At 46.3% G+C, this 27,020-nt stretch overlaps 1 protein-coding gene across 1 annotated transcript in view; it reads left to right on the plus strand.

The window, feature by feature from the left end:
* Nucleotides 1–20,643: 20,643 nt before the first annotated feature.
* Nucleotides 20,644–27,020, plus strand: part of slc5a9 (solute carrier family 5 member 9) — a gene marked incomplete at both ends in the record, with an annotated part of 35,904 nt that continues 29,527 nt past the window's right edge. Inside the window, 2 exons of the mRNA XM_080023130.1 lie at nucleotides 20,644–20,658; nucleotides 23,390–23,494. Of these exons, the coding sequence (XP_079879256.1) occupies nucleotides 20,644–20,658; nucleotides 23,390–23,494 (120 nt within the window). The remainder of the gene's footprint in view (nucleotides 20,659–23,389; nucleotides 23,495–27,020) is intronic.

The following is a 27,020-nucleotide window of genomic DNA, read 5'->3' on the forward strand; positions in this document are numbered from 1 at the left end:
ATCACGAACAACCCTGAACAGTGATACAGTATGCGGTACAGTATGCTACATACAGTACAGTAGGTAGTGGAGCCTAGTGCATGGCTCAGTTAGGACCCCTGGTGAGGTCAGCGTTGACAGTTCTGATGGCTTGAGGGAAGAAACTCCGTCTCAGTCTCTCTGTTCTCGCTGCGTGACTGCGGAGGCGCTTGCCTGACCGCAGCAGCTGAAACAGTCCGTTGTTGGGGTGATGAGGATCCTTCATGATCCTACGGGCTCTGCTACTACACCTCCTGGTGTATAACTCCTGCAAGGGGGGGAGGGTAGTTCCAGTGGTACGTTCAGCTGAACGCACCACCCTCTGCAGGGCCCGCCTGTCCTGGGCAGTACAGTTCCCAAACCAGGCAGTGATGTTGCCTGTCATATAATCCTTAATCAGCCTCTCGAAACACTTCATGACCACCGAGGTGAGGGCCACCGGACGGTAGTCATTCAGGCAGGCTGGAGAGGCGATCTTCGGGACAGGAACGACGGTGGACCTCTTGAAGCAGGACGGGACCACTGATTCAGCCAGGGAGATGTTGAATATTGTGGTGAACACCGGAGCTAGCTGGTTAGCACAGGTCTTCAGTACTCGTCCAGATATGCCATCTGGGCCCGCAGCTTTCCTGGTGTTCACCCGCATCAAAGCCCTCCTGACCTCGTGCACGGACACTGAGAGTGCGCGCTCGTCCCCAGCGGTGTAACTCCAATTAGTCGGCGAGCTAGCGGTGCTGCTGCCAGACTCGAACCGCGCATAAAAGGAGTTCAGTTGGTTGGCCAGGGAGGCGTCCACACTCGTGGCTGGGGAGGAGCTGCTCTTGTAGTTTGTTATTGTTCGCAGCCCCTCCCACAAGCGTCTTGTGTCCCCCCACTCCATCTGCAGCTCCACGGTGTCTCTGTACGTCCGTTTAGCGTCCCTCACCGCCCTCCGCAGATTGTACGACGCCGCTTTGTAGTTGTCCATGTTACCAGATACAAGTCCGTCGTTGTAAGCGGCCATGCGCGCATTCAGAGCGCAGCGGATGGATTTTTCAACCCATGGTTTCTGGTTTGGAAATATCCGAACTTTCACCGTGGGAACGATTTCATCCGCGAGCGTAGCCACAAAACTCACTACAACCTCCGTAAACTCGCTGACGTCACTTGAACTCGCTTGGAACATGTCCCAGTCTACGTCAGTCAGAGCATCCTGAAGCGCAGCCTCTGATTGGTCCGTCCACCGCTTCACTTCCCTTGTCATCACCAGATCCCGCGCGATCAGAGGCCTGTAAACAGGAAGCAGCGAGATCGCGACGTGATCTGATTTCCCGAAAGCAGGGAGCGAGACGGGCTTGTATCCGTTCTTGTAAGGAGTGTAACAATGGTCCAGAGTTCTGTCTCCCCTGGTGGCACACGTCATGTGTTGGTGGAAATTCGGCAGAACTTTTTTAAGGTTGGCCCTGTTAAAGTCCCCAGTCACCACCACAGCCGCGTCGGGATGTCTGTTCTGAAATCTGCACAACACATCGTACAGAACCGACAGAGCTGCGTCGGTGTCCGCTTGCGGTGGGATATAAACGGCTGTAATGATGACCGTGCTGAATTCCAGGTTCCAGGTTTGGCGAGCAGGAGTGGGAGAGGAATTTGGTGTTGTTGGCGTTACACCAGCGGTTGTTTACCATTAGGCAGACGCCTCCACCTTTGGATTTCCCCGACTCTCCCGTTCTGTCGCCGCGGAACACGGAGAAGGCCTTGGCTGGACGTATGGCTTCATCCGGCACCAGTGGGGTCAGCCATGTTTCCGTCAGGCAGAGGACGCAACAGTTCCTCGTGTCTCGCTGGAATTGAATCCTCGCTCAAAGTTCATCCATCTTGTTCTCCAGGGACTGGACGTTAGCAAGAAGGATGCTTGGCAGAGGTGGACGGTAAGGTTGCGTCCTCATTCTGACCCGAATGCCGCCTCGTTTACCTCGGTGCTTCCTCCGTGGGCCGGCTCGTGGAACAGCGACTCCATTTTTGTTGTTGTAGTTGTTGTTGCGAGTGTTCCCGCGTAGGATTTCCGCCGGCCACTCTGCTCCCACGGATAAAAAGTCCCAAAGTTGTTCGTTTAGGGAAATTTTTATATCCATGAGTGCATCGCGGCCGTATGAGTTAATTGTTGATGTTTTTCTGGCGAACATTGTGATAAAAAAAGGAAAAAAATACTAAAGAGTAAGAAAGTAACCGGAGCGCCGGCGCAGGCGACCGCTAGGGGCGGCGCCACTATCGCCACTTTGCAATCCCATTTGTGACCCACACTTTCGGTATATTTGGTGACTTTTGACTTTTTGCATCATTTGAAAGTGAAGAATCAGAGCTTCCAAACAAGGTTCACTTGTGCAAATCAAGCAAATATGTTTTGAGCTATGACTTGTTAATGACTAGGGTGTGGCCATCTGTGTTTCTGATTTAATCACCTTCAAAGCTTTCCCCACGCTTGGCTTCATTCAGCCAGCTCCCAGAATGCAAACGGGTGGAGGGCCAACAAAGTCGCAAGGCTACTTGTCACATGGCCACTTGACACCCTGCTGAATGTAGACTTGACACGCTGCTGAGTGTCATCGACACACAACATATTTTGTTTTTAAAAAGGCTTTAATTTAACAGTAAGAATATACATGTTTTATAAAAGTGGAATTATTCAGGAGTTTAAAAGTGTGGACAACACATCAAAATGTAGAGTCTATTAATAATTTGAGTCTCTGTATATCAGCCTCGGTGTGTCATTTAATATATAAATGTGCGTATGTCAAATGTCTTTAAATTTCTTGGAGTTATTATGTGGGCTAACCCCAACCCTACCACAGCTACACTCTGAGAGCCTGTTTGGGGCTGCCTCTTTTCATTTTCTTTTCACCCCTGGCTGCATTTGCATGGAAAACTTGAGAATCTAGTCCATTACTTGTTACTTGTTCATAATCTGCGTCATCAACTTCTTCTCTTGAAACAACAACAGGAGTGTCGTCGGTCTCCTCTGGTAGTTCTTGAAAATATTCAGTTTCATCATCACATTCAGGTTGAAATCCGCTGTTTGAGATGTTCTCCAAGACTGGGATTATGCTGGTATCAGATCCAGCATCGCTGTTGGAGAACTGACTATCATCGCGGGAAATTCCCGCAAAAGTCCTGAAAGACTTGGATCGATTGCACTAGTCAGATTGAGGTCCATTATATGATTTATCGTTTATGATTTATGATCATCCGCCATCCGCTTCTCATAATCTATAACAACATGGAGACGAAAGTTTTCACAGACAAGTGAAACTCGGCTTGTTTACAGAAGTGACATCAGCATTACTTCTGCCTTGGTATACACCCCTAGACAATAATGTCTGTGTGTGTGTGTGTAAAAGTAGTACAGTTTAATGATTAAACTTATCAAAATGGTTTCACATCGTGTCTTCACATCACATGGAATACAGGTCTACAGTTATTACTGTAGTTATTACTTTAATTTTTCGTTTGAAGTGATCAGATTATCTTGTTTAACAGATATATCCTGTTTTATGGCTCTTGTTGTTTTATTTGATCTTGTTGTGGGATGGTCATCCTCTACTGCTGTCGCCTCTGTGCTTAAGACATTTTCTCTTGGAGCTATTGTGGTGATTGTCCCTTTCGTCTGAAAAATGGATACGGCATCATCTGTTGTTATCACACTATCCTTTACGGTGGCGCTTGTTATATTAGTATTATTATTAATTATGTCCGAATCCATAGTTAATATTTTATTTGCCTTGGTCATATCATTATTCTCTCCTAGTTTGGTTGTGGGGGTCATTATTACCTCATCTTGCATTGTCGTTGTACGATTTATTTCATTCCATAAGGGGGCTTCGGTTCGTTTGGTTATTACATCTTCATTCTCAATAGTGGTTATTTCATTATTAACACTACCATTTGTTGTTAGAGCATCTGCTGGTCCATTTGTGACCATTGAGATCTCCTTTTGTTTACTTGTTACTGTAATTCCCTCCAGTTTATTCACAGCTGAGGTTTCTTCTATTTTAGGGGTAGGTGAGACCTCTTCTAGTTTAATACTGATTAGAGTTACGTCTTGTTTATTGGAGATTGGAGTCTCTTTTTTTTCATTAGCAACTAATGTTTTTCCTGCTGTAGTAGTGACAGGGGTACTATATGGCCTACTAGTGACTGGTGTTAACACTTCCTCCGGCCTGTTTTGTATTGATGGAGTGGCTGTATCATTTTGCTCTTGTATTATGCAAGAGGCATTTCGTTATAATAGGGAAAATATTTTTGTATCTTCATGTATATTTGGAATCTGCAGTTTCGTAATTTCTAATATGTAGTGGTTTATCTCATAGTTCCATTGATTTGTAGGTTCGACCGTAAAACACCAGTATGCATGAGTCTTTGAAATACTTATTTTGCATTGTTCTTGTCCCCAGATAAATGGTTTGAACTTCTTGAGCATCATTAGTGCACATTGGCGTTCTCCATCTGCCATAACACTTAAGATAATTCGTTCATTGTCAAATTTTACTTCTTGTGGGGGTGTTTCAATATGTAAGGCTTCTCTCTCTGACCTCTTTTTCCTTGCACTGTTTACTATTCCTGAATACCTCGGGGCTAGCCTTTCCTGCAACACTGTCATGTTTTCTCTGTTGTTACCATCTGATTCCTGGTTGTTCCAGGTCTGCTCTGTTAGTGTGATTTCATCCTTCCTCTGAATCCGTCCTTGGGCCACTGGGGTCTGCCCAAGGCCGTAGAGGATCAGGAACAGCTTCATCAGCTTCAACATCATCATCATCCTGGCTGGGCTGGGTCTGGTCTTGGGGTGGTGGGTCAGTATCGGGTGCGTCTGCATCCAACTCCTCCCCACTCTCTTCCCTCGTCCTGGGTTGGCAGCTTTCGTGCAGTGTTTGAGGTTGTACCAGGTGGAACTCCCTTCCACCTGGATGGCAGTTGGGGTTGCATTGGTGACTTTGTGTGGTCCTTCTCTCCTGGGCTCGTTCCACTTTCTCCGGAACACCCTTAGGTACACCTGGTCGCCTGGTTCCACCCCCCTTGGTGGGTCGTCTTCTGGTTCTGGTACTCGGTCCTTCTCCTGTTGGAATATATGCTTATGTATGCCAGTTAGTTGCTTGATATATTCTATAATTTCTAATTGCAATTGTTCCAGTGGAGGACCCTTATGGGGTCCTCTGAGGTTAGGTGCAGGCATGGGTCGACCCGTGAGCATTTCATGTGGGGTTAAATGTGTCATTCTGTTAGTTTGCATGCGATAACTCATTAGTGCTAATGGGAGTGCATCTACCCAGTTCAATTTAGCACTTGCACAAATTTTGTTAATTTTTGTCTTGATTGTTCCATTCACTCTTTCCACCATTCCTTGTGATTGAGGGTGATACACACAACCCAATCTTTGTTTGACATGTAATTGCTGTATTACTTGTTTAACAGTTTTTTGGATAAACGCAGAGCCGTTGTCTGAGCTTATTTCTGTTGGAATTCCAAACCTTGGCATGACCTCCCTGGTCAAAAATTTGATTACTGTAGCCGCACTCTGATCCTTTGATGGGACTGCCTCCACCCATCTGCTAAATCTGTCAATGACTACAAGCATGTATCTTTTTCCATTTACTTTTTTGATCATGTCCACATAGTCTAAGACTAGATGTCTGAATGGTCCCTCTGGTGTTGGAATGTGTCCCAATGGGGTGGTTGTTTTTTTTACATTATTTTTCGCACATACTTCACATTCATTGAGCTGATTTTCAACCATTGTTTGCAAGTATGGTGACCAAAAACCTTGTTTTCTGATTCTCCTTACTACTTCCCACCTTGCGCTATGGTCAAAACCATGCGTATTAGTGATAAGCAATCCAAACAACGCGGTCGGTGCCACTAACATCCCATCATGAGTTCTCCATAACCCAGTCGGAGTGCGCACCGCACCCCTCTTCAGCCACATGTTGAACACCTTCAAATGGTAACATTGGGGAACGTAAGCAAGGTCAAATATTCCAACAACCTCGAGTTTGTCAACACAAATTTCCCCTGTTCAATCAGTTCAGTAACTTTATGATGTGTAGAAATAGTTACCGGATATCCCATCGTGATGGACGAAGCTTTGTCATAAGCATACTGTACCGCAGCTAATCCCTGTCACAGGGTGGGTAACCTTGTGCTACTGTATCCAATTTCGATTATGCTATGGGTTGATTTCGCCTCCCACTGCAGGATTCTTGCATTAGTATTGCTGATGCGTACCCCTGACTCCTATTTGCTACATACAATAGGAATGGTTTTGTGTAGTCTGGAGTTGCCAATGCACTTGCTCCCTGAAGTTCTCGTTTGATGCTTTCAAACGCTGCCAATGCATCTGCATCCCACATAAGTTTAGCTTGAAGGTTAGTTGTTCCTACGTTCTTCATTATTGCTCTTAATGGTGCAGTTTTAAGGGCATAGTCCTCTATCCAAGCCGAACTAAACCCTGTCATCCCCAGAAATGTCATCATTTGTCGTACTGTGTCTGGTTTAGGTGCTTTGCTAATCCCCTCGAGCTGATTGGGTGCTATGGCTTTAGTTTGGTGTGCTATCAGCCTCCCCAAGTATTTAACATCTGTCTGGCAGTATTGTAATTTTTTCCGGGACACCTTGTGCCCCCCTATTGCCAATCGTGTTAATACAGCCATGGAGTCCTCATGACACTGTTCCAATGTAGGAGAACATATCAGGAGATCGTCCACATACTGTATCAGTGTACCATGTAGTACCAGTTCGTTCAAATCACTTTTCAACACCTGATTAAACAAATGTGGAGAATGTTTAAACCCCTGTGGCATTCTTGTATAAGTGTATTGTTTACCTTTATACGTAAATGCGAACAAATGTCTGCTTTCTTCTGCAAGAGGTACACTGAAAAATGCACCACATAAATCAATCACTGTGAAATACTTGGCATCAGGAGGAACGTTGGTCAGCATCGTGTGTGGATTTGGAACTTCAGCCTGCATGTCCTCAACAACGTCATTGACAGCTCGCAAATCATGCACCAACCGCCATTTTTGTTTATCTGCTTTTAGCACAGGAAGCAAAGGAGTGTTACAGATACTTTTTGTCTCTATTATAACACCTGCCTTTATTAGTCCTTCTATGGTGGGAGCTATGCCTACCTCTGCCTCGGGTTTCATATAACATTGTTTTCGCCATGGCAGTTGAACGTTTGGTTTGGTTTGAATTTTTACCGTGTTAGCTGAATGCACTAAACCTACATCGTGTCAGATTGTGACCATACCTGTCCAGGTATCGTCTCTTCCATTTCTGTCCTCAACTCCATCTGTCTGTCCCTGAGTAGTTGTCCTGCTGTTAGTGCTTCCTGTTGTGTTTGAATCACTTCCACTTCCTGTAAAACGCCTGTTATGTGTGTGTAGCACAATATCTTCAAATATTTTTTACAACATGACTGGAGAATTAATTTGTTATCCGTTTCCTTCCATTTGAGTTGTTTTTCATAGGACATCATTGCCCCCAGGTGTTTAGCTTTGAAACCCTTGTTTATCAGTAGGGTAATGTGAGGTGCTCTGTCAGTGTCTGTGAACCAATCTTTGATTGCTGTCGACTCATCCGCATCTTGTGCCGTCATAGCAGCACATTGTGGTCCAATTCCTGCGGCTTTCTTTTGCCATTCCTTTTCCAATTGTGGGTCCTGCTGTGGATCATATATAAGGGTGCAATGATATCCTATCCTTGACTCTCTTGCTTGGGGAATTTGAGCTCTAATGTATTTTCCCCATTTGTCCACTGTTTTGCTTACTTGCTCGTGGATATCACCTATCCAGTAAATATTTGCAGTGTCTGGTTTTGATACCACCATTTGAGGTGCTATCCCTGTTGATTCAATTAGTATGCCTTGTGGTGTGCATAATATTTGTATTCCTAATTTACATAGTGCATCTCTTCCTAATAAATTGAGCGGTGCGGTGTCTGAAACCAAGATGGGTATCGTAGCTACACGTTCGTGTTCGTGTTCTTTGTCTATAAGCGTCAAATGTGGTTCCATCAGAGGCCTCGTCCAGCAGTTGGCTCAAACCCCCGTTTGTGAGTACGCTCTTCATCTTCTCTATCCCCAACACTCTAGCCAACAAAGCTTTCAGATCACCCACCACCATTATATTACCTATGGTGTTTTCCTCAAACGTCCCTATCCACTTTGCAGCCCCTTTGTTAATATTAGGTAACTTTTTTACCAATCCTTCCAAATCTTGGGACCCCCATGGGATATATTGGGATTGTTGTCCTTTTACCAGGATAGGGTATACTCCTGAATAAGTCTTAGGTGCTCTTTTCTTTCTTTGCGATCTCCTAAGTTCCTCTTGCAAGTCAACGCAAGGGGAACTTGCGCTGATATACTGCTGCTTGGCTCGGCCCCCTCCCTTTCTTTCCCTGGTGTCCCACTGAAGCTCTCTCCCTCATGGCTGTGCTCCGCTGTCATCTCCATCTGGCTGTCTTTTAACATTTACATTTACATTTTCTCATTTAGCAGACGCTTTTATCCAAAGCGACTTAAAGGGAGAATAACATTCAAGCTACATTGCGACAGAGATTAGTGTAACAACAACATTAGTGTAACAATAAATACTGCTAGGTGGTGCTAAGTAATTGTAGGTTAAGACAGGAGGTACTCACTGAAGAGCTGGGTCTTCAAGTGCTTCTTAAAGACAGAGAGGGAGGTCCCTGCTCTGGTCATTTTTGGCAGCTCGTTCCACCAATGTGGAACTACAAATGAGAATAGCCTGGATTGCCGTGGCTGTATGGCCGGCAGAGCCAGGCGACGCTCATTTGACGAGCGCAGCATCCGGGGGGCAACATGTGCTCTTACAAGAGCATTTTAGTAGGCGGGAGCATTCCTAGCAATCACTCTGTAGGCCAGCATAAGAGACTTGAACTTGATGCGGGCAGCTACAGGTAACCAGTGGAGCTCGATGAGCAGCGGAGTGACATGTGCCCTCTTGCTGGTTGAACACCAGTCGAGCCGCCGCATTCTGTATCATCTGTAGTGGCTTCACCGCACAGGCCGGCAAGCCTGTTAAGAGGGCATTGCAGTAGTCGAGACGGGACATCACCAAGGTTTGTACCAGCAGTTGAGTGGCATATTGGGTCAGGTACGGCCTGACTTTTCGGATGTTGAGTAGTGCGAAGCGGCAGGACCGGGAGACGGCGGCAACATGGTCCGAGAATGTCAGTTGGTCATCAATAATGACACCAAGATTCCTTGCAGCCTTGGTAGGAACAAGAGATAGAGAGTCGATTTTAATATCAATGTTGTGATAAATACCTTGTTTGGCCGGGAAGACCAGCAGTTCCGTTTTCGCCAGATTTAGTTGAAGATGATAATCCTTCATCCATGTGGATATGTCAGTGAGACAGTCCGAGATCCGCGTCGAGACAGTGGGGTCGTCGGGCGGGAAGGACAGGTAGAGTTCAGAATTATCTGCATAGCAGTGATATGAAAAGCCATGTGAGCGGATGATCGGGCCCAGTGAGGTGGTGTATATGGCAAAGAGGAGGGGTCCTAGCACCGAGCCTTGGGGCACCCCTGTGGTGAGGTTGTGAGGCACAGACAGCTGGCCTCGCCATGTCACACTGAACGAGCGCCCAGTAAGGTAAGATTCGAACCAGGAAAGTGCACTGCCCGTTATGCCCATACTTGAGAGTATGGACAGGAGTATGCTATGATTGACAGTGTCAAAAGCAGCTGTTAAGTCTAGCAGAATGAGAACCGAGGATTTGGCAGCAGCTCTAGCAGTTTTTAAGGCCTCTGTCACAGACAACAGGGCTGTTTCGGTGGAGTGACCACTTTTGAAGCCAGATTGAAGTGTATCAAGAAGGTTGTTTCTTGACAGGTACTCTGTAACCTGTCTAGAGACCGCCCTCTCTAAGGTTTTGGAAAGGAATGGGAGGAGAGAGACCGGCCGATAGTTTTCTACTTGATTGGGATCGAGTGAGGGTTTTTTGAGCAGTGGTGCGCCCCGAGCCGCTTTCAAAGCGGAAGGGAAAGTGCCGGAAGTTAGGGTAGAATTAATCATATGTGTGATTGCCAGGGTGATAGTCGGTGATATGGCATGAAGGAGGTTAGATGGGATCGGATCTAGCGGACAGGTAGTAGGACGGCTACATGTTAGTAGTTTAGATACCTCACTTTCAGCGAGGGGGGTGAAACCAGGGAACGATGAGCCTGGGGCTGGAGAAGACAGGTTGTGAGTAAGTTGTTTAGTGAATTGGCTGCTGATGGCTGCCACTTTGTTAGTAAAAAAGGAGGCAAGGCAGTCAGCAGTGAGGTTAGTAGCTGGGGGAGGTGGTGGAGGGTAAAGCAGAGACTTGAAGGTGGCGAATAACTTACGTGTGTCTGTGGCACCGTTGATCCTATCGTTGAAGAAGGCCCTCTTGGCAGCAGTGATGCTGGAAGAGAAGAAGGACAGCAGTGTCTGGCAGCTTGCAAGATCCTCAATTGTTTTGGATTTGTGCCATTTCCTCTCGGCTGCTCTGAGGTCAGTGCGCGTTGTCCGGAGGGTGTCAGTCAGCCAAGGGTGCGACTGGGTTCATCGAGCAGGTCTGGTGGATAGTGGACACAGGCTATCCAGACATGAGCTCAAGGTGGAGCAGAGGGAGTCAGTGGCATCATTTACCTGCAGAGAGGAGAAAGTGCCGTGGGGTGGAAGAGAAGAGGAGAGCACAGAGGAGATGGCGATAGTGGCGCCGCCCCTAGCGGTGGCCTGCGCCGGCGCTCCGGTTACTTTCTTACTTTTTAGTATTTTTTTCCTTTTTTTATCATAATGTCCGCCAAAAAAACATCAACAGTTAACTCATACGACCGCGATGCACTCATGGCTATAAAAAAGGTGGCGGCGTCTGCCTAATGGTAAACAACCGCTGGTGTAACGCCAACAACACCAAATTCCTCTCCCACTCCTGCTCGCCAAACCTGGAACCTGGAATTCAGCACGGTCATCATTACAGCCGTTTATATCCCACCGCAAGCGGACACCGACGCAGCTCTGTCGGTTCTGTACGATGTGTTGTGCGGATTTCAGAACAGACATCCCGACGCGGCTGTGGTGGTGACTGGGGACTTAAACAGGGCCAACCTTAAAAAAGTTCTGCCGAATTTCCACCAACACATCACGTGTGCCACCAGGGGAGACAGAACTTTGGACCATTGTTACACTCCTTACAAGAACAGATACAAGCCCGTCTCGCTCCCTGCTTTCGGGAAATCAGATCACGCCGCGATCTCGCTGCTTCCTGTTTACAGGCCTCTGATCGCGCGGGATCTGGTGATGACGAGGGAAGTGAAGCGGTGGACGGACCAATCGGAGGCTGCGCTTCAGGACGCTCTGACTGACGTAGACTGGGACATGTTCAAAACAAGTTCAAGTGACGTCAGCGAGCTTACGGAGGTTGTAGTAAGTTTTGTGGCTACGCTAGCGGATGAAATCGTTCCCACGGTGAAAGTTCGGATATTTCCAAACCAGAAACCATGGGTTGATAAATCCATCCGCTGCGCTCTGAATGCTCGCATGGCCGCTTACAACGACGGTCTTGTATCTGGTAATATGGACAATTACAAAGCGGCGTCATACAATCTGCGGAGGGCGGTGAGGGACGCCAAACGGACGTACAGAGAGACCGTGGAGCTGCAGATGGAGTGGGGGGACACAAGACGCTTGTGGGAGGGGCTGCAAACAATAAGAAACTACAAGAGCAGCTCCTCCCCAGCCACGAGTGTGGACGCCTCCCTGGCCAACGAACTGAACTCCTTTTATGCGTGGTTCGAGTCTGGCAGCAACACCGCTAGCTCGCCGGCTAATTGGAGTTACACCGCTGGGGATGAGCGCGCACTCTCAGTGTCCGTGCACGAGGTCAGGAGGGCTTTGATGCGGGTGAACACCAGGAAAGCTGCGGGCCCAGCTGGCATATCTGGGCGAGTACTGAAGACCTGTGCTAACCAGCTAGCTCCGGTGTTCACCACAATATTCAACATCTCCATGGCTGAATCAGTGGTCCCGTCCTGTTTCAAGAGGTCCACCGTCGTTCCTGTCCAGAAGATCGCCTCCCCAACCTGCCTGAATGACTACCGTCCGGCGGCCCTCACCTCGGTGGTCATGAAGTGTTTCGAGAGGCTGATTAAGGATTACATCTGCGCCTCCCTTCCCCGCACCTTGGACCCGTTGCAGTTCGCATACCGGCAAAACAGATCCACGGATGACGCGGTCTCCCAGGTACTGCACACCACGCTCACGCACCTGGATGGCCAGAAGGGGGCCTATGTGAGAATGCTGTTCATCGATTATAGTTCAGCTTTCAACACTATAGTCCCCACCAGACTGGCTGTCAAGCTGATGGAGCTTGAATTGAATTGAATGGTCCGCTGTGCACCTGGATCCTTGACTTCCTCACAGGCCGCCCCCAGGTGGTCAAGGTGGGGAAGTACATGTCCAGCTCCCTCACCCTGAATACAGGATCCCCCCAGGGCTGCGTCCTCAGCCCCCTACTGTACTCCCTGTACACACATGACTGTGTGGCCAGGTCCAGCTACAACACCATCATCAAGTTTGCTGACGACACCGTGGTCGTGGGCCTGATCACCGACTGCGATGAGAAGGCCTACCGCGAGGAGGTGGCTGACCTGTCACTCTGGTGCCAGGACAACAGCCTCCACCTGAACGTCAGCAAAACCAAGGAGCTGATTGTGGACTTTAGGCGTGGATCACAATCGAGGACGCACGCGCCCTTGTGGATTAATGGGACTTCTGTCGATAGGGTGAGCAGCTTCAGATATCTGGGAGTCCACATCACAGAGGACTTAACATGGACTGTTCACACAGACACTCTGGTGAGAAAGGCGAGGCAGCGTCTCTACCACCTCAGGCAGCTGAGGAAATTCCGGGTCTCGGTGAGGATCCTCAAGTCCTTCTACTCTGGAGCAGTGGAGAGCATCCTGACAGGCAACATCACTGCCTGGTTTGGGAACTGTACTGCCCAGGACAGGCGGGCCCTGCAGAGGGTGGTGCGTTCAGCTGAACGTACCACTGGAACTACCCTCCCCCCCTTGCAGGAGCTATACACCAGGAGGTGTAGTAGCAGAGCCCGCAGGATCATGAAGGATCCTCATCACCCCAACAACGGACTGTTTCAGCTGCTGCGGTCAGGCAAGCGCCTCCGCAGTCACACAGCGAGAACAGAGAGACTGAGACGGAGTTTCTTCCCTCAAGCCATCAGAACTGTCAACGCTGACCTCACCAGGGGTCCTAACTGAGCCACACACTAGGCTCCACTACCTACTGTACTGTATGTAGCATACTGTACCGCATACTGTGTCACTGTTCACGGTTGTTCGTGATGCCGTATTGCCGCGCCGTACTGTTGTATACTGTGCTGTATTATCCCAACCACTACCTCACTCTATTCACATTTACATGCCACTTTAATTCACATGCCATTTTACATGCACATATCTGTATATACATAGGCATACATATTCCTTCTATCTATTCCATTTGATTTCAATTTATTTTTATTGTATTTTATTCTATATATTTTTATCTTATTCTATAGGTATTCAACTTACTGTATTACGTTTTAGGAGTCAGTTAGTCGGTCTATTAGAAAGGAATTTTCTACTTTTATTTTTTTTCCTAGGACATATTGTGTGCTATCACCGGGTGCGTTGCATTACATTTCACTGCATATATGTATGAAAGTATGTATATGTATGTGACAAATAAAAATCTTGAATCTTGAATCTTGAGAAGTGGGTGGGAGACAGGTTGCGGAGATTGCGGCGGATAGTAACCATGGGTGGGGAGGTGGGGGGTTGTTTTGGTAGCTGGACATTGAAGTGGATGAAGAAGTGGTCAGAGAGATGAAGAGGAGTGACCCTTAGGTTGTCCGTGGTGCAGCTCCGAGCAAGAATGAGATCAAGCTCTTTGCCAGCCTTGTGAGTCGGTGGAGTCGGGACCTGTCTTAGGTCGAATGAGCGAACCAAAGACAGGAAGTCAGCCGAGCTCGCACTGTCCAAGTGGATGTTCATGTCTCCGAGGACGAGCATGGGACACTCATGCTCAGGAATTGATGATAGCAGGGTATCAAGCTCATGTAGGAAGTCACCTAGTTGTCCTGGTGGACGGTATATGACAACCACATAGGCTTTCACCGGAGCAGTCACCAAGACGGCGTGATATTCAAAGGAGGCAAAGTTGTTGAGGCAGAAGTGAGTCTCTAACTCATTTCCATGAGTTGGAACTTAGCAGGCCAGTCCCACCACCACGGCCAGATGGTCTGGATGTGTGGGAGAATTTGTAGTTAGTGGAGAGTGCAGCCGGGGTTGCGCTATGTTCCGGTTTAATCCATGTCTCAGTGAGAGCAAGGAGCTCCAAGGAGAGATGGTTGGCATGACCAGAAATGAAGCCTGCCTTGTTAACTGCAGATCGACAATTCCACAAGCCAACAGAGAAGGAGGTCTTTGCAGAAGATGTTTGCTGCATGGACCTGAGGACCTGAGGTTACCCGGATTAACCTTCTTCCTCTATTACCCCCCTCGTCTCCATCACAATCACTACCGCTATCACTACTCCACTCGTTGGCTGTCCTTCTAAGGCCTTTATAACAGTCCATCTGTAAGGGTGGTCCTCTCCCTCTCTGTGTTCTACAAGCCTTATCCCTCTCTTTATCCAGCTGAACCTCCCCTTTAACCTCCACTGTGCCTGTTATCATTGGGTACTGTCATGTGTTATATGGAGGTGGCTGAACCTTTTCAACTTCCTCAACTCCACTCAACATTTCCCTCGCTGTTCTTTCTCTCTGCCTCCATTTTGTCCCTTCTTTTTGGAACATTGCTAATATTATCCTCTGTCTTTCTCTTTTCTCAATCGCTTTTTTCCTGGTTTAATTTATTTTGTGATTTTTCATCATCACCTCCATTTCTTCACACACCGTCGAATCAAATGTTCCTCCCTCTGGCCACTTTTTTCCCAATTTGGCAGTCCTCTTACCCCACTGAGATTTTTAGTATCTCCTCTTTATTTAAAGGGTTTTTTTAGTCAATATTTCTACGGCTGTAGGGGGCATTATACTTAATAGTGTATGTTACTATTAATTATCTAGTTTTATCTTGTTGTTATTCACTACAGTTTACGCTTTCTGTTGTTATTCACTACAGTTCACGCCTTTTCCTCTTTCTTCTCCAAGTGAATGTATAGCTGCTCCACTCCCTTTTTTTTATTTTCTGACTTGCGGCTCCCCCGGAGCTGCTCGACCACCTTTTATCTTTTCTCCTCTCCTCCTTTCTAACCCCTGCTCTCTACAGGCTTCCCAAGCCACTCTGCTCGACCCTATTATTAGAAATGTATTTTAGGTTATTTGTTAATTACAATACCTTATCTTCATCTATAGCTCTATCTATTACTTCTAGAACTCCTACTCTCAGCTAATTAACTACAATAGACGAAGACAAACACAATTCTCTGACTATGCAGACCCTTTCTCTCTTGAAAGGCGGTATCCCAGATTTACCAACACATAACAAAGCTCCCGACCAAGCTCAACACAAAATAACTCTTCCGACCAACTGAGCCCTCTCGTCAGAGGGAGTGTCCCAGATTTTTAAACTTAAAACAAACTTAAAATGGATAATCACATGAGTGATAAGCCTCTGAGCACTGTCCCTATGCTTTTAATGGACTTTCTATATGATTACCCGTAGACAAAATTAAAGAGATCTATACAGGACGTCTCTAACCTGCTTACCAAAAATAGATCTATACAGGACGTCTCAAACCTGCTTACCAGAAATAAAAGAGATCTATACAGGACGTCTCTAACCTGCTTACCAAAAATAGATCTATACAGGACGTCTCTAACCTGCTTACCATAAACAAAAGAGATCTATACAGGACGTCTCTAACCTGCTACCAAAAATAGATCTATACAGGACGTCTCTAACCTGCTTACCATAAACAAAAGAGATCTATACAGGACGTCTCTAACCTGCTTACCAAAAATAGATCTATACAGGAGGTCTCTAACCTGCTTACCAAAAATAGATCTATACAGGACGTCTCTAACCTGCTTACCATAAACAAAAGAGATCTATACAGGAAGTCTCTAACCTGCTTACCAAAAATAGATCTATACAGGACGTCTCTAACCTGCTTACCAGAAATAAAAGAGATCTCTCTGGATCGTTTCCACACTCCGCTACAATGTGTATAAATCACAGAGCGTTGTGTGTGCATGCAACTTCATTCCAAGCCACTCTCTTTCTCTCTCCTCCTTCTTTAACATAAATGCTTTTGGTTCTTTTTGGAGAGACACAATACCTACCACCCAGCGTGAGAATCGGGCAGACAATGATCAAACAAATTTACTAAATTAATAAGTAAGAACAATGCTTACCTTTTCAAATTGGGTGGCCACCCGTTTTTGTGTGACCCTTGCCGGTCCCCGACCCACAGCCCAGCAGCCGGCGGGTCCCTGTTCTTCAATCCTGCCGACAACGCCAAATATGTAGTGGAAAAAAACGCCTCTAACACTAAAACTGAAGAAGAGAGGTTCGAGAGAGTCGAGGTCTGAAGATATAAGACTTTATTATCACTTGCAAGAAGTGATAATAAAGAGCTCCCGAGCCGCTCACGGACTCCTTCTTTTAACCTCTTTCTGTTGGTCCAGAATGTACACCTGTTTCCTCAATAAGGATCCCTTCCTCCCTCCTACACGGTCAATAGTGCAAAGAACCTATTTGTCTGCATTCTTTGACGTTAGTTAGACATTAGCAAACCTTCCCACGCTAATCCAGGCCATATTTTAGAGGGGATGTTTGCATTAACAGACCTTCCCATGTCATACGGCTCACGGCCAACAAAGCACCCATTCACGTCTTTGCTGACCCCTGTTTCACGCACACTTACTTCATTCATATAGCATATGGGCAAGATAACGAATGTTCTTTCTTATTTAATGGTAGAATATAATGAATATATTTCTTTTAAATGTACTAGTAAATTTCTCCCATATGTGATACCGCTATAATTGGAGCACACCCTCCGGTCCCCCTTTTTAAAAATGGGAACCACCACCCCAGTCTGTCATTCCACAGGTACTGTACACGACATCCACGTGACACTGAAGAGGCATGTCAACCAAGACAGCCCAACAAATTCCAGAGCCTTCAGCATCTCAGGGCAAATCTCATCCATCCCCGGCGCCTTGCCCCCGACAAGACTTCCCCCAAGTCCTTAGACTCTTCCTCTTGTCCTGAGGACATATTGGTCGGGTTCAGGAGTTCCTCAAAGTGCTCTTTTCACTGCCGACAATATCCCCAGTCGGGATGAGCAGTTCTCCTCCCTGGCTAAACATAGCCTGAGCCAAGCCCTGCTTTCCCTTTCTGAGTCGCCAACAGTTTGCCAGAACGTCCTTGAGGCCAACCGTAAGTCGGTTGGCCTCAACATTCCTGCCGGTACCTCTCTGCTGCCTCGGGAGACGCCTGGGCCAGCCAAGACCGAAAGGCCTCCTTCTTCAGCTTGACGGCTTCCTTTACCGCTGGTGTCCACCGACGGGTTCTTGGGTAATCGCCCCGACAGGCACCCACTACCTTCCGCCTCTGCAATGGAGGTTTTGAACATGACCCACCCGGATTTCATCTCCCCAACCTCCCCCGGGATGCGCGAAAAATTCTTCCGGAGGTGGGAGTTGAAGACTTTGCGGACAGGGGCATCCACCAGGTGTTCCCAGTTCACCCTCACTACACGTTTGGGTTTACCAGGTCTGTCTGGCAGCCTCCCCCGCCATCTGATCCAACTCACCACCAGGTGGTTATCAATTGACAGCTCTGCTCCTCTCTTCACCCGAGTGTCCAAGACATACGGCCGCAGATCTGATGACACGACTACAAAGTCGATCATCGATCTTTGACCTAAGGTGGTCTGGTACCACGTACACTTATGAGCCACCCTTTGCTCGAACATGGTGTTCGTTATGGCCAATCCATGAATAGCACAGAAGTCCAATAAGAAAGCACCACTTAGATTCAGATCAGAAAGGCCATTCCTCCCAATCACCCCCTTCCAGTTTTCTCCATCGTTGCCCAGGTGAGCGTTGAAGTCTCCCAGTAGAACTATAGTCCTTAGGCGGGGCCCTTTCCAGGACGCCACCCAGAGACTCCAAGAAGGCTGAATACTCTGAACTGGTGTTCGGTGCATAAGCACAGACAACAGTCAGAGATTTCCCCTTAGCAACTTGTAGTCGCATAGAGGCGACCCATTCGTTCACTGGGGGGAACTCCAATACAGCGGCACTCAGCCAGGGGCTTGTGAGTATCCCCAGACCCGCCCAGCGCCCCTCACCCTGGGCAACTCTGGAAAAAGAGACTTGGTTCCAGAGCCAGTGCTGTGCGTAGAGGTGAGCCCAACTATATCTAGTTAGTACCGCTCCACCTCCCGCTCCTTCCCTGCCAGAGAGGTGACATTCCACGTCCCTAGAACTAGTCTGCGATGCCGAGGATCAGCAGGCCCAGGCCCCCGCCTTTGCCCACCGCCCGACTGACATTGGACCCGATCCCAATGCCTATCCCTCCAGGTTGTGGGCCCATCGGGGGGCGGCTCCATGATTTTTCTTCGGGCTATGCCTGGCCGAGCCCCATGGGTCAAGGCCCGGCCACCAGACGCTCGCCGGTGAGATCCCCTCCCAAATCTCGCTCCAGGAGGGGGCCCCGGTTTCCTTATTCCGGGCGAGGTACCATTTTGCCGTTGATGTTTTTTCATTGGGGTTCTTTGAATCGCTCTTTGTCTGGCCTTGGGAGATCCTACCAGGGGCTAATGCCCCCGACAACACAGCTCCCAGGGTCACAGGGACACACAAACCCCTCCACCGCGGTAAGGTGGCGATTCTTCGGGGGGCATTTGAATTGTTTTATAGAAATTAGCAATTTGGATGAGACCAAATGTGCACATTAGCTATTCAAGCAAATTATTAACACAATATTTTACTCGTCTATACCCACAGATGCTGCTCCGATAACTCCGAGCTCAACAGATGCCCCTCTCATCAGTTTCAGTTTGAATGCTGTGGACATCACTGTAGTTGCAGTCTACTTAATAATTGTCATGGTGGTTGGAATATGGGTAAGATCTAGAATATAATATAATGTTTGCATTTACACTTTGCATTTACATTTTACTATTTTAAAGGTCTTTAATTTATACATTATATTCTATTCAACAGTTTAAAGCTGTTTAAAGCAGTTTTTAAATCTGCAGGCAGGCTGCCTGCTGTTTTTTGTTGGACTGCATTTATCACATGTAATTATTATTGTAATTATATTTTGAATATTTTAAGGATTTTTGGATTCATGTAGATAAAACCGGCTACCTTTCTCGTACCACTAGTCATGCAAGTGTACCTGTAGTTGTAGTTTGGGAAGTAGACAGACATGAAGAAGACATTGCTTCTGACCTTTCACTGGTAAAATGCAGCACCAATAATTATTGGTCACTTCAGCAGTCCTCTTTATTTTCATATGTTCTGGTACAGTATGTATAATCTGTAACTTGATTGCACTTACACTGCATTAGATGTGCTATGGTTTACAACAATTCCATACCCCCTCATGATAGGATGTTTGGCTTTTATAAGGCTAATTCTAATACTTTAAAGTGAATATTTTACCATGCATAAAAATAGAGTTGCTTGACATGAATAAATTCTACAATGTCTCGTTGTATGAAAGCAATTTAGTCTTATATTGACAAATATAGCTTTTTCTAAGAGTTTCAATGTTTGCGGATATATATTTTTGAAAACTTTTTGTGTGCGCTTGTAAACCGACTCAAAATACACAGGGACTGTATTTTCTTGTAAAACGTTTATTTTTGGTATGTGTTATTGTTGTATGTTGTATGTGTGTTATGTCTTTTCATGTCTTGGTTTAATTTGAAACTTATAATTTAACTTAATAATTTGCACATATGCATTTTTGACAAATGAGTCGCAGCTTGCAGAGCTAGTTCTTTGAGAAAACTTGACGCCACACACTTCCAGGCCATTATGGGCCTGCTATTTAAGCAGCCAATACCTCTTGCCCTACCTGCTTTGATTCCTGCTTTGCCTGCTGTGTTGCTGTGTTGCTGTGTTTTCTTCACGTCCCATACATCCACCTGTTGGGATCTTCTTTTATATCCAATGGGGGGATTCAAGCTCATCACTCCAATATTTCTACCTCATTAAGCATGCCTATGTTTGCTGTACACCTTGCCGGGAGTGATGAGCAGTAGAGCCCAGACACGCGAACTCATTGCTAAAAATATAAAGATAATTTAAAATAAAATCTAAGGGCTGTCTGTGACAATAAGATCATAGCAATAATGTGTAGCAATAGGCCAAATTTTGTGTACAGTGTTCAGCACAATGATATTTGAATTGATATTTAATGATAATTTGCGACCTTAAGCCTGATTTCAGTCTCTTGTACTTGTAGCAAATCAATTTGATAGACAAATATTTTTCAACTTCCATCTTCATTCTGTTTTTTAGTCTTCATTCCATGCCAACCGCACTACAGTTGGAGGTTACTTCCTGGCTGGCCGTTCAATGACCTGGTGGCCTGTAAGTATTAGAAGATGTGATTGTGAAGGAATACACATTCATTGTGGTTGTCATGCCATTAAGCATCTGCAATATTTAAATGAGATGGTTTAAATCTTTAAGAATTTCACCGCTTTAATCCACTAATCAATACCGTTTTCTGGGGAAGATTGAAATAACCTTGTAAAAAAAAACAACAACATGAGTCTTCCACATACTGAGAATCCCATTAGTTGGCAAGGTAGGTGGGATTTCTTCAAAAGTTGCAAATATTTGGGATACAATCTTCAATAAAATTTTGTAGAATCTGTTTGTCATGGCAACATAGAAAAATAATAATGGCAAAAACAATAGCAATTAGTGTGTAGAAAAATGTGTTATTTTTTTAAATTCACGTCTGTTTTTGACAGCCAGATTTATTCTTTCCCACGTTCTTATATTGACGAATCTGAACCCATTATATATATATATATATATATATATATATATATATATATGTATATATATATATATATATATATATATATATAAAAATAAAAATAAAAATAAAAATTATATATATATATATATATATATATATATATAAATTTTATTTTTATTTTTTTTATTTTTTTTAACCCGTGAACCCATTATAACTTGTGAGGCAGAAGCCTGCAATTTCTAATTTGCATAAACCCCAGCCCAAAGTGGATTGATAAAAAGGTTTTTTTTCCATTCATGAATTAAATGCAATTGGGATGTTGCTTTGATGCGCACATGGGTGTAATCACCTGCTCCCATTGTGATGGTCATCTGAGCAATGAATAACCCCCGCTGGAGCAGCCAGTGGAGAACGAGTGACTAGCCAGCGCCGGCACACCCCCCACTCACCTAGCGGCCGGCAACAACGGCCCTCTCTGCGCGTCATCGCCCCTCCAACGAGCGCCGCCGGAGAGCATCAGACGGGGGGCCATTAAGCTCCCTCGCTACAATGGAGAGACGTCGCCTGAGACCTACCTCATCCAAGTGCAGCAGGCTGCACAGTTCAATAATTGGACTTCAGACGAAACTCGCTGTGCAGGTCGCCCTCGCTCTGGAAGGAAAAGCCCTGAAGATCCTCACTGACCTCCAGCCACAAGAACGACTCGACTGGCGGACCGTCGAGAGAGCACTACACCATCGGTTTGGCTGCCGCATCTACGCGGACGACGCACAGGACAAGCTGGTCAACCGTCAGAGGAAAGAGAGAGAGAGCCTGGGCACCTACATCGTGGACCCCTGTCTGTATGTACGACAGGGCTACCCAACGTTTGGCAGAGGAGGAAGAGCTCGCGCTTCAAGCTTTCGTTTGGGCCAGCATTAAACTAGTGCAGGGTGGCACAACGGAGAAACTGCCACCTGTACGAAGCTCCTCCTCTATCAGAGTGCACCTGAGGCTCGGACGTCTGGGTTGGGCTCAGGGGCTGTACCTGGACTGTAACCTGAACAGTACACTATGGAGAGCCCTGGTGGACACTGGTTCCACCATTTCCATTGTCCGCCCCGGGACACTGCCAGGCACAACCAACCCGAGACCGCGAGGCTGTGAGCCCACGTAGCACTGCATCACGACAGTCACCGGACAAAGCACCAGAATGCGGGGAAAGAGAGCCCTTCAAGTGATTGTTGCTAACCCTGATGTCGGCCATGAGTTCTGGTGAGGATGGACTATGCATCGCTGGACTGCCGGAGCCCAGGCGGCCGCCTGGGAGCCCATCGTGTCACCGCCAGAGGTGAAGTTGCAAAACCTGCAGACCTGTTGCAGCGCCCTCAACGGAAAGGGCCCGCTGCCTCAACTGCCATCGATCGAGACCCGGCAAGCCATCGATGATCTACACCACAGAAGCTGCGAAGGGATGGATGCAGGCCAGAAAGGTCAGCTGAAAATGTTGCTGGACCTATCTGCTGACATCTTTGCGGCCAGAGACGAGGACTGCACGCACACCAACTTGGTACAGCATTGAGACCGGCAACGCAAGCCCCATCCGCCTCTGCCCTCATTGACTGCCATTCACCAAGCGAGCTGCAGCGGAGCAGAAGATCAAAGAGATGGTGGAAGCCGGCATCATCGAACCCTCTACAACCCCCTGGGCGGCGCCGGTGGTCCTGGTCGGGAAAAAGGACGACACGTGGCGGTTCTGCATTGATTACTGCCTGCTCAACGAGGTCACCTGCAAAGACTCTTACCCACTACCTCAAGTTGACGATGCCCTCGACTGCATCGCTGGTTCCCGCTGGTTCAGCTCCCTTGACCTGCGCAGTGGCTACTGGCAGGTAGAGCTGGTGCTAGCGGTTAGTCTGGTGACCGAGTTGCTGCTCCAGATGATTAAAAATATAATAATATAGTGACTAACGAAGAAATAAATGCTTTTCTTGCGAGTGGAAACTAGATGATCAGCCATTGATCACTCTGAGTGAACAGATCCCTATGATCTCCAAAGATGCACTCTCTCATACAGCAAGGATCAAACAATAAGTTAGCAATAATAATGCTACATATGGTCACACCCGCATTAATATAAATCCTCAGAATCGATGAAACCCCCTTTTTTTTTATGCATGATTTAGGCATCAATTTGTGCTCTGCATTGTACATGATTGAGCCCAGTGAGTGTGTCATGGTCAAAATTGTATCTGCGCTATATTTAATTAAATCTGGCATGAACCATAAAATGAGTACTATGTTGCACTCCTCTTCTAGAGAGCTGTCTATAATATTTATTTTTATTAACAGATTGGAGCCTCTCTGATGTCCAGTAATGTTGGAAGTGGTTTATTCATTGGTTTGGCTGGAACAGGAGCAGCAGGAGGAATAGCGGTGGGAGGATTTGAGTGGAATGTACGTATTACTGACCTGGGGTGTGTGTGTTTGTCTGTGTATGTGTGTGTGAGAGAGAGAGAGAGAGAGAGAGTGGCTCAATTTATTTATTCTCATAATTTATTGCATGCGATGATAATACTGTTACTGTATGTTATGCTCACTGGTCTCACAAGTCCTCTAACAACAAATGTAATATATTAAAACCATTTAAACATATAGACTAATATCACATTTGGTAAGAGGAGAAGAGGGCTTTTTGGTACAATGGAAATAAATCTGACTGCACCAAGTGCTAAGAGTATATGAATTTTCCATACTGGCATTACCCTATTTGACTATTTAGAATCTCAATAAAATGGTGTGGCCGTTTCACCGGCCACACGCCACCCAAGTGGCGTTTCCAGGGGCCTCTGCCACAGAGACACAGATGATGGGATTGTATACACGCCAGTTTATAGAGTGGGCTAGTTTGAATTGGCCCAGGAGCAGATGGACATGTGTCACATGTGGGGTTTTATCTGTTGCTCGTTAGACCAAACAACGAGCAACAGGAATGTAGCCACTCTGATCCTGGGCCCCAATTACCTTTACCCAGGACATGTGTGGCTGCTCAAACCACACTATCCCCACAACACAAAGGGTAATATTTTCTAAACTAGTGTAAACTGCTATAAACAATTATGCTGTACAAACTTTAATTTGTCCTTGGTTGGTGTAGAGACGAACCCATAAAAATCGGCATAGTGGAAATAGGATTTATTTACCCCAAAAATATCATTAGGATTTACAAAACTTTAAATAACTAAAAATTGGGAATAAAGGAAATGAAGTCCAAGTGAGTACACAAGTGAAGTGTAATATCTCATGGTGGCACATGGCAAAGGCTGCCTCACAGCAAGAAGGTCCTGGGTTCGATTCTCGCCTGGGGCGCCGTTGGCACCGTACTACGGCGGGCTATCTCCCAATTAGGGGCCTTTCTGTGTGGAGTTTGCATGTTCTCCCCCTGCTCACATGTGGTTTCCTCCATCTAACAACAGTAAGGTCCCCCACCTAAAACATGCACAACACCCTCGTCTGACCAGCGATGGACATATAGAACCAGGTCCCCGGGCAGGTCGTTGAATGCTGCCTACTGCTCCTGGCTGCCTCCCTGGAGGAAGGGATGCCAGGTTGGGTTAAATGCAGAGAACCCTTTTCACCGGCCACCATCCAAAGCAGTTGTGTATGTGTTGTAGTGGCGTGTCGTGTGACAAATAAAGATTCTTCTTCTCTTCACAGTTACTTTAACCTACACAGGACTTTGAGTGTACATATATATGTGACCCACAGCGTACTTTAGGGTAATTTGGCAGCTTTCCATTTTTTTTTACAGCTTCCAAACAAGGTGTCACTTGTGCAAATCAAGCAAATATTTTTAAAGCTATGACTTGTTAATGACAAGGGTGTGGCAAACTGTGTTCCTGAGATAATCACCTCCAAAGTTTTACCCACACCAGGTTCATTTAGCCAGCTCCCAGAATGCAAATGGAGTTGGCGGACAGACAAAGCCTCATGGCTAATTAACATACTGCTGAATGGGCAAATAACAAACAACTCAACAACACACAACTAATTCTGTTTTTAAAAAAGCTTTTATTTTACAGTAGAATAAACATGTTTTATAAAAGTGGAATTATTTTGGAGTTTAAAAGTACGGACAACACAACAAAATATGTCAAAACAAAATGAGTCTATCAATATTATGAGTCTCAGAAAACCTGAAATCTGCAAATCTGCCACCAACCTCAACGGATTTCATCACGACATCAACTTCTTCCGTTGTAACAACAACAATGGACTTATCGTCCGCCTCCTGTGGTTCTTGAAAATATGCAGTTTCATCGTCACATTAAGTTTGAAATCCGCTGTTTGAAATGTTCTCCAAGTCCGGAGTAATATCAGATTCAGCATCGCTGTCGTTCTCCGCGTCGCCGTCGGAGTACTGACTAGTATCGCGGAAAATGAAGTCCATTACGCGCTGCTAACACTGACTTGAATCTATCGCACTTGTCAGATTAAGGTCTGGAATATGATTCAGAGGTTCCACCACCCGCTTCGCGGAATCCATAATGATAGGGAGAAGAAAGTTTTCACAGACAAGAGACCGAAACACCCCAGTGCTGCGCTTTAACCGTCTGTTTACGTAAGCGACGTAGGTCCATGACGGGAAGGGTTCTTCTTCGCCATTTCACAACAATGGCTATGTGTGAGTAAAAGTAGTATGATTTAAAGGTTGAATTCTATCAAAACGGTTTCACATTGTGACTTCATATCACATGGAATATGGATGAATGATCTTCACCTGGACTCTCGCTATAAAGGAAACGATCGATCTGCATTATTCAGCGCTGCTCGGCGTCTCGGTAAGTGAACTGCATTTCCCCATGTAATCTAACGAGAATATTTAACTCCACGGTTTGACATTTTTCTAAAACAGCACTGAGAGCATGCAAACCAAACCCCAGGGAATGGTTCTTGATTGTCTGGCTATCCACTCTTTGGTCTCCCCGACTTGCATCTAACTGACCCCATACAAAACAGTCTTCGAGAGCCTAGCAGGCCTGGCGTTCGCAAGACCAAAGTTGCAAGTTTTGTGCGTAGAACGCCTGCATGGCCCACCTTTCATGCAGTGCCTGTACTACTGCCTCCATGCTCTCTTGTGGGACCACCTTTTCCTTAGGCGTTTTTTCCTTCCTCTCATTGACCAAAATCGCTCTTTGGAGCTGCACATATGGGTCAACCTGGTCTCACCAAGTGCACCTTCAGTTGTGTGTGCTTTCTGATGCATCACTTTAACGCACTACACATCTTTAACTCTGCAATCTTCTTCCATAGGTCTTATTGAGCCACTTATTTTCCATTTGCCCGCTCAAACCCATTTTCTTGCCAGATCTCTAAATCTTCCTTTAAAGCCTGGCCACAATAAAAGCTTTCTGTCATTAGCCTTGCCTTCTTCATCTTCCTTTTCCCGAGCCCCAGCAGCCCTTCCAGGACTACCAAGACTTCTCCATGCTCACGCTGTTCCTGGGACTAGACCATTCGGCCTGAACAGCATACTTCCAATTCTTCCTCTAAAAGGATGAAGCCCCAGTAGGCCTTCTCATCCTCTTATTATTATTTATTTTACGGGGAAAATCAACTTGATTGGAAAATAAAAAAAATGAAAGAACTTGACAAAGAAATAAGGAAAATGGAAAAACTCTTTCGAAAGACTCCTTCGATCCCGCTCCTCAAGGCCTTGGTTCGGGAATTTCCTCTATATTCCCCTTTGACACCTCTGACACCTCTCAGCACCTCACCCGCTGCACCCTGGTGAGAGCCTGAGAGAGGTTTGCGTTATGCGGCTGGTTCTCTGGAACCTCCCACCTCCCTCAGCTCATCCTCCATGTAGAGGTTTACGGCCGAAGTCGTGCTGGGAGGGCATGACTGGCCTGAGAATGAGTCACCTCTCGCCATGTTCTTTGCCCCCTCCAAAGCGTTTTTTTGTCCATTAAATCATGGTGTT

This window comes from Zeus faber, assembly GCF_960531495.2.
Source record: "Zeus faber genome assembly, chromosome: 22".
Classification (NCBI taxonomy): Eukaryota; Metazoa; Chordata; class Actinopteri; order Zeiformes; family Zeidae; genus Zeus; species Zeus faber.